Below are 10,000 nucleotides of genomic sequence, written 5' to 3' on the forward strand. Positions count from 1 at the left end.
TGGATGATCTTTTCTTCCAGATCTTGTGGGAGTCGCTGGGCCAGGGTTGTCCTAGTGCGAAGGCCGATGGAATGGCGCTTTTTCCATCTCTGGTAGCAACCCAGTGAGGCTCTGAAGTCTGGATCACTGCTCAACTCCTTCGCTTTTAGCCGTAGAATTAATCCGCTTTCAGCAATTCCTGTGAAAGATAACAGAGATCAATTGTTTGACTTGTTTTGACGACATGAAAAACTGGCCAATCAGAAGCGGTCATTCCCACGGTTTGTGTAAACATTGCAACACGATCTGACAAATATCAGTTGATTGAAGCTTTTCATTGTTTTAAAGAAGCGAAAGACCTACCTTGACTCCCCTGCCCTGAAAACCAGTCCAGTAGTGTCTCATCCAATTCAGGATACTTTGGCGAAAAGCAGCCCATCGTCTTTCGCTTTGCTGACATTTTAAGCTCACCATAAAACAGGTTCGCTTGATCTTTTCGCCAGCGACGCACCATCGATTCACTGATTCCGTAATCTCTAGCGATGTCGGAGTTGTTCTCGACGGCCTCTGCTTCAGCAACGACTTTTAGTTTGAACGCTAAGTTGTATGAAGAACGACGAACTTTCGGCATGATGATCGATTACGATAACTTTGAAAGAGAGCGATTGTTTGAGACAGGATTCTGAACTCAGGTGAATGTTTTGTTATTTCACGCATGGTTCTATTCATGTTCACATTAAATTCAACTTATCTGTGATTTGTTGTTACTTTCAATTAAACGACCAATAACAACTGAGTAAATAACCTACTTTTTGGTTACATGTTTCCCGAGAGGGAAGCTCCTTTTGTTTTGGGTTTATGTTAATTCATCTCAGTTAACGACACGCGTGGAGTACTTTGCAATTATTAGGTCTCGGCTTATAGCCGAATGTTTTGTGTTTATTTTTTATTTCAATGCAACAGCTGCTGACATGAAGAAGTTTAGGGTCTCGGCTTATAGCCGAGATCGGCTTATAGGCGAATAAATACGGTATGGATAGTACCCTTTTCGTGTAAAAATATGAAATAGGGGACCATCCCCTCAGCTTACACATGTCGTCCATATTGATGTCCCTAGGCAGATTATGGATTAACCTTGTAGCTCGCAGGTAGACACGCTCCATTTTTTCCATCAAGACCAGTGAGCATGAGCCCCATACAGCAATCCCATACAAGACAGATGGAATAATAGTCTTGAAATAAATAGACTCTAGAATAGACTTAGGTAGGAATTTTATACGTTTTAATGTAGCGAGTTTCTTGTTAAACGTTTTACAGACAGCCATGATATGTTCTTTCCACGATAAATCTTGATCGATGGTAAGACCGAGACATTGAGATGATGACTTAAACTTGATGACACTCTGGCCATATTTTAATAGTGGCAAGGGACCAATAAAATCATGTTTCGACAGCACTAAAGCCTCAGATTTTGTCTCGTGAGCAGTCAACCTGTTTGAGTTGCACCAGGAAAGGACTTGATCCAGAATCGACTGTAAAACCACTATAATACTGTCTATATCCTTACCAATAGTGAAGATGGTGGTATCGTCGGAACACATAAATAGGTCCCCATCAGTAACAGCCTCCGGAAAGTCGTTTACATAAATTGAAAATAGTCTTGGACCCAGTATAGATCCTTGTGGAATACCATATTTTATCAATCTGGGTCCAGACTTTATACCAGATAACTGGACAAATTGGCGACGCTCACATAAGTAGCTGGTAAAGCAAGACAGAAAGTCTCCTGAGACACCCATTGCTCGTCGGGAAGCTTAACAGACGAACATCACGGACGGAACGGCAAACGACAAACGGCTAGCCAACGTTCAGCGTTCGCCGCTTTCGCGGTGCTTAATCTAACTAATATGAAATGACGTCAACTGCCGCAATGAAATGAAATGAAAATCAATAAAAAAAAAATAAATAGAATAAAGTTGAAATTTATAAAATAAAGAAGAAATGTATGAAATCAAATCAAGTGTTAGAGCACTTGTATTCAGCACCAAGAGTTAAGTTTTTACCGAACAGGAGCTAAATAAGACTCATTCATACGGTCATTGCGAACAAAATACGGCCATGTTTAGTCTTCCATACATCCGCTAACCAAACATCAGTTTAAGTCATCGAAATTCGTTTCATCTAACCAATTAGCTGTGATTTACTTGGAGTCGCCTCATAAAAGATCAAATCTGACGTATATTTATAGCACACTTTACGGTAGTTAATTTCATGGGCATGAATAAATCATGAATGATGATGAATAAGTTTAGGAGCATGAAATGATGACTAAAGTTTCCGGGAGAAGGAGTTATTCAATATCTCCGGGGTTTTAAATGAATTAATTTTCTCTCATACACTATAGGTAACCAGCTTTTGCAGCTCGCACTCGGCCCACCATGGCTACATTTTTATTAAAAGATACTAAGATATTGTGCAATAGGACCAACAAATGTCTTCACTAGACTTAAATAATCAATTCATGGATTCTGTACAAGCAAAACAGAAGTGCGGCTGCCTGTCACGCGAAATGTAATGCAAGCTACAAATACTTTCTCTGTTTCTCACGAACTCCACTCTTTAGTCTCACTGACGAGATTTTTAATTAAACCACACCAGACCACTACACAACGAGTCTCAATCATCCTTAAGACATCGGATGAGGTGATGAATAAAGGGGGTACGTTTGTAAAGAAACTGGTGCTGCGTCGGTGGAGAGCATAACAAGGTGATTTTGGTTTTATCAACTGAGTTTATAATGTAAATTGGCCACCGTAAAGAGTTTTGAAGCTGAGGTTTCGAGCGTAACCCTTCGTCAGAGCGAACTGGGATGTTTAGGAAAGAAAACAATCCATGATATCATTGTTTCCGAGGCGATAGCTTCAAACCTTTAAGACTAGGTTTACACTAGAGGAGAGTTTTCCTGATTCGTGAATGTTTCCAGATTCATCAATTTTGGAGTATTCGGATTCGTAGGCGTTTACACTGAAAGGATATTCGGATTCCTTACCGTTTACACACAACGACAACTCCAGAAACATTCGAAATGGAATGGTTACCAAGCCCAGTGTTGTTTCGTCGTTCGATCGACAAGGTGAAAATGCCTCCCCCAAAAAAGGCTAGAATAGATCCAGATGCCACGGAGGCAAATTTGAGTTGGACAGATGCCAAGCAGTCTACGTCGTCGGCGATTAAGTGTGGCTGACGTTAAACTTCCTTGCAATAATAATTTGCGTTTCTTCAGAAATACTGCGGTACACATGATAAAATTTATCGCCTGAACCTGCAACAAGATTAGGCAACCGGAGACCGCCAGCAATGTTAGCACCAGATCCATTTTGGTTTCACCGCAAACTCAAAAGATTGCAGGTGGAAATAATATCCGGATTCGAGAAAAAAAGCGGTTACACGACAAAACTTTCCGGATTCAAAGTTCCCACTTTAAATTCCGGATTCAAAATCTCCGGAGACACGACCAAACCGGGAAGTTTTTATTTCAGATTTGTCCACTTTCGTGTAAACGGCAGAATGAATCCGGTACTAAAACGTTTCGGATTCATCATGAATCCGGAACAATTTCCTCTAGTGTAAACCTTGTCTAAGTCTGACAGTTATTTTCTTGTACAGTGTGTTTAAGAGGAACAAAAAAAGCAGATCTTTTTAATAAATTCATCGTCACCAATTTCAGAACCGATGAGATTTTCAATACCACATATTCTACTTCTTGTGACAACGGATTCCCAATTAGTTCGATATTGTTTATGAGGATTCTTTGAATTCTCTCTTGCAACGTAGTCGGCCAAATATGATAATTGAAGCAGTTCAGTTTATGGAATTGTCCTTTCTATCGCTTCTCCCGGCACTCGGTCGAGTTCAAATACATACCAGATAACACAGACTTACCAAGCAGTTTGTTTTCTGTTTGCTACTGGCAGGTAATTCGGCGAACGGTTTCAAAATACGACCGTTCAATAACATAAGGTGTGTCCTGAGAGGGGTCACCATCTCCAAGTCACACAAACAGGTTACGTGACGTTAGAAGGCGGCTGTTATATATCGTAACTCATAGTAGTAATATCTCATCGCTCAAATCAAGTATGGGGAAACTCACGGGAAAAGAGGAAAATTTATTTTTCAATTCATTCGCCAGAATCCTCCTTTGTAGCTTAATTTATAGAGCCTTCTTCCCTTCAAACCAAACGCAACTCATTAAAATCTGTTACTTCGGACATTAGTATAGGACTGGGTCTTCCTGTCCCCCTCCCCGTCGCGTTTCATTGGTTCGGAGTGCGCGATCATGGTGGGGTTCAAGGCTAACAATCGGTGACCGGTGCACCCGGGGACAGTTAAACCGGAAGTTCGCCTTTCTCCAGCCAAATAAGGAAACGAGATTGGTCTGTGTCTCGTTATAGATTATTACTCTCAATCAGTGGATCGCGAGATCGTAGTCGTTTGTGGATGAAACTAAAGAAGAATAAGGTGAGTGATCATCGAGTAACCTTTGAGTAGACGGGAATTAAAGGTCAGATGACACGAAACGGTGTTCTTGAAGTAGAAAGATCTTTTGATCAGTTACATCCAAGCTGTTTAATTTACTAAATTGTTCATCTCGTACTCTTTTGGAAATATTTCTTTCTTTTTAGGTTAAAATCACTTAAACACAACACTTTCCGTGGGAGTCATTCGCTGGAATGTTCTTAAGAGGTTACTTACCAAGGCTGGCCTAAGGTAACTTAAATTCTGTGAATGTCTTTCCCCGCATCTATCATATATTCATAGCATATATATATAAAGGATAGAGAGTTTATGTTCTCGAGTTCATTTGTTTTCGATAGTGAGCTGAAGCTTGAAAGGAAAATCTTCTAAGCTTTTTAGTGAATGCACCGTCCCTGAGTTACAGCTCTTTCCAAATTCTATATAAATATGAATGTCTGCTGTTTCTAAATGATCCTGAGTGCGTCGAACCGGAACTACACGGGCTGACTCTGTTTAGTACCGAATTCTCTCATTTTGCGAGGCCCTACAAGGAAAAAAAGTAAGCCACTTCTGGCAATAGTGCAGTAATCCAAATTTTATAAGCTCCAAACTTGTATTGTGTTCCTCATGTCATTGCTTAACTCTTGTTTTTAATTTGTTGACAATTAAATTTTTAAATTCATGTAATAGTGCAGTTCTTTTGTAATTAATGATTGATAATTTGTAAATTTCTCACTTGTAATTTTTTGTGGCATATAAATAGTAAATAGGAATAAATAAATAACTAGATTGAATAATTTTAGAGATGTTTCTTAATCACTTAAACAGTTTATGCAAGTGATTTACAAGCCCTTTAAGTGTTCTCAACATTCCAAATGGGTTTATGTTTCCTCCACATTTTAACAGTGGAATTGTCAGAAAAATCTTCTTTCCTTTGCATGCATGATACCAGTAGTGAATAAATATAAATTTATATTTCAATTGCTGTTGTCATCTTTGTAGGAGTTCATAGCCTGATAAGACACAGGCCTAGAGAGGAATGAGCCAAAGAGATGCTCTGTACTATGTACAGTTAGGTAAGTTTTGAATTCAAATAGATTTGTATTTTGAGTTAAATTGTAACCTTTTTTCCCCAAAGTCAACACCAACTGGTCCCCCTCTACATTTCTTTCATCAGCAAATTGAAGAAAATTGTTAAAAGTCGTGATAATTTTTTACTAGGGATTACAATTAGGATAGTTCCATTTCATAACTTACTGAATTCAACATTCTAAAGATTTATCATAACTATGTCTTGTTACTATTACAGTGTTACTATGGGTTACCTGTGGCTTATGAGCCTTTGTGAGGTGAGCGGTCTGACACTCAGCATGGCAGCCATCTTGTTTTTGTGCATTTGAGGCTAGAGATTTACGTTAAGTAGAAACCTAACTTTCAGGTTGATCTACTTGTTTACTTTTATTATCATTGTAGTTATGGTTTTACTCATAATGTGTCAACATTGTGAGGTGAAATTTGATGCTGGTCAGTGTAGCCTCTTACAGGATTGCAAAATAGCAAGAGCAGCAGAATCAGTGAAAACTTAATGTATAGCAAAATTCTCAGCACCCTATTTACCTCAAGTACCATATGGCCATGATTGCCTGGACATGACTGCTGTTAGCTAATATTCTAATGGCCCCAAGGAGTGAACTTGTAACCCATAATAACAGTCCAACTAATGAAAAAATTGAACTACTGATATCTCCCTTTTATGTAAACTTACCCGGCATTTTTAGGATGGTAGGATTAAAATATGGATTTTATTCTGCAAAATACCCATTTGTCACTTACAAATGTTATAAGTGCAATGATTGACACTACTGGATTTATATTAAATCTGTATCTTACATTCAAAAGTACCATACAAATGCATTCTTTACAAAATTATTTTGAATATAAGCATCAACATCAAACTTATAAAGTTACAATAAAGGGAGATATCAAGTTTGAAACTTCATCGCTCACTTCAGTATTTTTAATCCCATGGATGGACCTCATGCAGTCCCAAACATCAATTTATAGTTTTTCCAGAGGTTGAGTTTTTTTTTTCTTTTTCAGCTCAATCAGTGTAGATTGTCATCATATTCTGTGTTCAGCATTAATCCAAGAGTTTATCATAGCCTGCAGAGCAAGCTTAATTTAGGCAAGTGAGTGTTCTGTATTTTTAGCAAAAAATGGCCACTGTCTCAGTACCTTGGGTATCCCTGTATTTTGGGTTTCTCCGCATCCAAAACACCAGTGTTTTCAGTATACATTCTGGGGACACCCAGAACCCTAAAGGTGAATTAAACAAAAGACTGGGGCAAGTAACATGGCATTCTCTTTTATTTGTTGTGGAAAAAAGATAATTGCTTGTGGATGTCAGAAAGTTGTCATCCAGAGTTAATTCTTGCACTTGAGATTGTGGTTGGTAAAGAAAAGTGTTCATTTGTTGTGAAGTATAATATATTCATGGAATGAGCAATCAGTCACCAGCCTTGCATGTAAACAGCTGATTGATTTGAGATACACTCGGAAGGAGGATTTCTTGACTTGATGGGATTATACATTTAAGAAAATGACGGGCAACCTTGTACTTTTCAATTCGCTCTGAGTCATGATAACCGTTGGACTTGTCTACTGTGTGTGTGTGAAATTTTCCTTTTGCTTCAGTGACCCTAGTAATGTTAACAGAAATTTACTTTGAGTTAGGGCAAGTGTTCTAGCAGCAGTGAATCTCTGGTATATGAAAAAATATGAATGAGTAAATAACCAACTTAATTTTGTAACTTTGTTCATTAAAAATATCACGATTTCTTATTTTCAATTGGCAAATGTGTTGCCTGCAACACCAAACTAATTTGAATGCATATATTGTAAAGAGTTAAAGAAAGAACTACCAGTTCAGATATTCTTCCCATTCACCGAATCGAAATAATTTTTTTTATTGTGTCCAATTTGAATTACCATTGTTCTGGACTTACTAGCCTCGTCTTCACGTGGAAACACAAAAGGATTATCTCATTGTGAGAGGGTACGTAATAAGTCCAGAACAATGGCAATTTAAATTGGACGCCATATTTCAATTCGGTGTATGGAGTTAATTGAAATAAGTCAGCAGCCTCTGGTCCTTGAGGGACTGTTTGGCATAGATAGCATTAAATTACATTCAAGACAGGAAGCACTTATCATTTGTAATGTAACATATTAAGACATGTGGCATGTCAAAGAGTCATTGTTACAGTTTAACACGAATCAAGCTTATAGCCAATCAGTGTCCGGTGATAAGGGCGTAGTAGCTGTTACACTAATGATCTTGTCTTAAAATATTGCCACGTATGCTTGGTAGGTCTTACTTCTCAGGAAGGACCTAGGGACAAGTCCATTTTCCAGTATTCTTGATCCTTTTAAAAAAACATCAAAACTTTGTTTCACATATTCTGCTGTTTCTCTAAAGGATTAAGTGCCCTGTCCCTGATAAGTGCCCTGTTTCGAGTAAGCACCCTCTCATGAGGTACCAAAAGTGAATAATTGATAACCAGTACTTAACCAGTATTTATATAGCGCACATATCAAAAAACTCTCATCGCGAGTTAATTTGATTAATTAAGTGGCCCAGGTGCTAAATCGAAAGATTATAGTATATTTTTTTCTTCAATTTTTCAAAGGTTAGTGTGGCTTTTTGTGACAGTACTTCAAACAGTGCAGCAGTCATGGGGGACAGGGACATTAAAATGAACAGATATACAACCCCACTGTTACAGCCAACTGATACAAGAAAGAGGCAGAAAGCCTTTTGCATAATCAAATGAAAGGATGGCCATTTTGGCGTGCATGGGACCATTATTTTCTGACTATATTTAGAATTAAATTTCATCATATGATTTCATATATGGGAATTATAACCTCACAGATTTAATTCAAACAAATCACTATTTGAGTTCAAGCAAGAGTTAATTGTATATTTTATTTCAATTTTCCAAAGGTTAGTTTGGCTTTGTATGAAATCATGACGGACAGCCCCCCGAACCAGTTTAGGTCCCTGATGTTTCAGCCAACTGAAAGAAGAAAGAAGCCTAAAGCTCTTTGCAAAATAAAACGGAAGGGTGTGCATGTTGGGTGGGGCTGTTTGGTTGATGATGCTCCTGGTGAAACCTCTAACTTGACCAAGTACTTTATCATCACAAGCAGCAAGGCTATTCCAATAGAAAACTTTGATGCCAAAGAATATGAAGTGGAGTTTAAGAAACGAATGGTAAAGTGCTGTCGTCTAACAGATATCGCAAAGACAATTCATCATGTTCTCTCTGGGTTAGTTCTGATTGCTATTTATCCACAGTCTTATGAATTCAACCATGCCAGTTGCAGACGGTACAAATGCTGCAGTGTTTTGAAAAAAAGTCCCAAGGTACATGTAGCCATCAGTGAAAGTCCATCCCAGTTCTTTTTTATCGGAAGCAAACGCTATGATTTGCACTCAAAGGGCAATACGGATTTGAAAGATGTCTACAACGGTGGTTGCTCTGTTTTATTTGAATTGAACAATGATTTAAAAGTACAAGTAGTTGGAATAGTGAATTTGGAGGATAATGGTCAGAGGTCAACCATCTTGCTACCAAAATCCAGTTTAAACACAATTTTGGGTGAGTATGTTTTTTTGTGTTAGTTATACTTATAGTAATTCACATCCATGAAGAATGTGGTAAAATTTGGCCCACATGCAGGATTTCTGGCTATTGTCATTCCATTGAATGGTATAAAGAATTCAGTTTTTATTAAAAGTGATTAAAGGAATGTATAAAAGCTACCAGAAAGTAAGGCACTAAGTAGATGACTACTTCGTCATTCATTACAAGACAATTAACTTCATACCAAAAGTGTCACAATCCTGGCTCTTTTAAGGTTTCATGCAATTTGTTAAATGAACAAAAAGACAATGCATGATGATCTAATTGTTGGTGTTGTCAGCTGGGGATGAAAAAGGTACTTAGGTCAATTTGGATAAAGAGACAGATGATGATAAAAATGAGGGAAATAATGTGAGATTTATAATTGGTAATGATAATTTACTGGGTTATTAATTCAATTAACACGAGAAATTTACCATCTTTCTTATTCTGATAACAACACTGTTCCAAAGCACAGCCATCATTTCTATTAAATCTAAACGAAAATTTTAGTGATTTTGAGTACCATAAACGACAAAGAAATATTTAGTTTGGTGCTGTTTGATGTATAGCATCGGTATGTTTTTATTGTTGTTATGATAATGTTTATCTACTGTGTACATTGATGTACACATATATTTCATTTATTTATTACTGAAAAGGAGCATGGTAGTCTATTTTAGTAAAGTTTTGTTCTACCTTGTTGTGATTGACAGTTTTTGGAGGCTTTCTCACGCTTCACACTGTACATGGAAAATCCTGTCATCCCTTTAAAAGTCCATCTTTAATGTAAAGTAAATGCACAACTCAAAGAAGGT

General features: G+C 37.6%; 2 protein-coding genes across 9 annotated transcripts in view; one reads left to right on the forward strand and one right to left on the reverse strand.

The window, feature by feature from the left end:
• The window catches only part of LOC148733866 (uncharacterized), an 8,952-nt gene extending 4,838 nt beyond the window's left edge, over window positions 1-4,114 (reverse strand). Inside the window, exon 1 of the mRNA XM_088755904.1 lies at window positions 3,922-4,114. The gene's annotated coding sequence lies outside the window, so the exon portion shown is untranslated. The remainder of the gene's footprint in view (window positions 1-3,921) is intronic.
• Window positions 2,606-10,000, forward strand: part of LOC111333137 (uncharacterized) — a 17,049-nt gene continuing 9,654 nt past the window's right edge. Inside the window, exons 1-7 of one of the 8 annotated variants that reach the window (XM_088755894.1) lie at window positions 2,606-2,746; window positions 4,254-4,497; window positions 4,662-4,746; window positions 5,497-5,570; window positions 5,804-5,843; window positions 6,595-6,683; window positions 8,501-9,158. In XM_088755894.1, coding sequence (XP_088612020.1) covers window positions 8,525-9,158 — 634 coding nt within the window. In that variant the 5' untranslated portion in view covers window positions 2,606-2,746; window positions 4,254-4,497; window positions 4,662-4,746; ... (2 more) ...; window positions 6,595-6,683; window positions 8,501-8,524. Of the gene's footprint in view, window positions 2,747-4,253; window positions 4,498-4,661; window positions 4,747-5,496; window positions 5,571-5,803; window positions 5,844-6,594; window positions 6,684-8,500; window positions 9,159-10,000 lie in introns of those variants that run through there. The other 7 variants (XM_088755895.1, XM_088755896.1, XM_088755898.1 and 4 more) reach the window with 7 other exon arrangements.

Source organism: Stylophora pistillata, chromosome 4 (assembly GCF_964205215.1).
Source record: "Stylophora pistillata chromosome 4, jaStyPist1.2, whole genome shotgun sequence".
NCBI lineage: Eukaryota > Metazoa > Cnidaria > Anthozoa > Scleractinia > Pocilloporidae > Stylophora > Stylophora pistillata.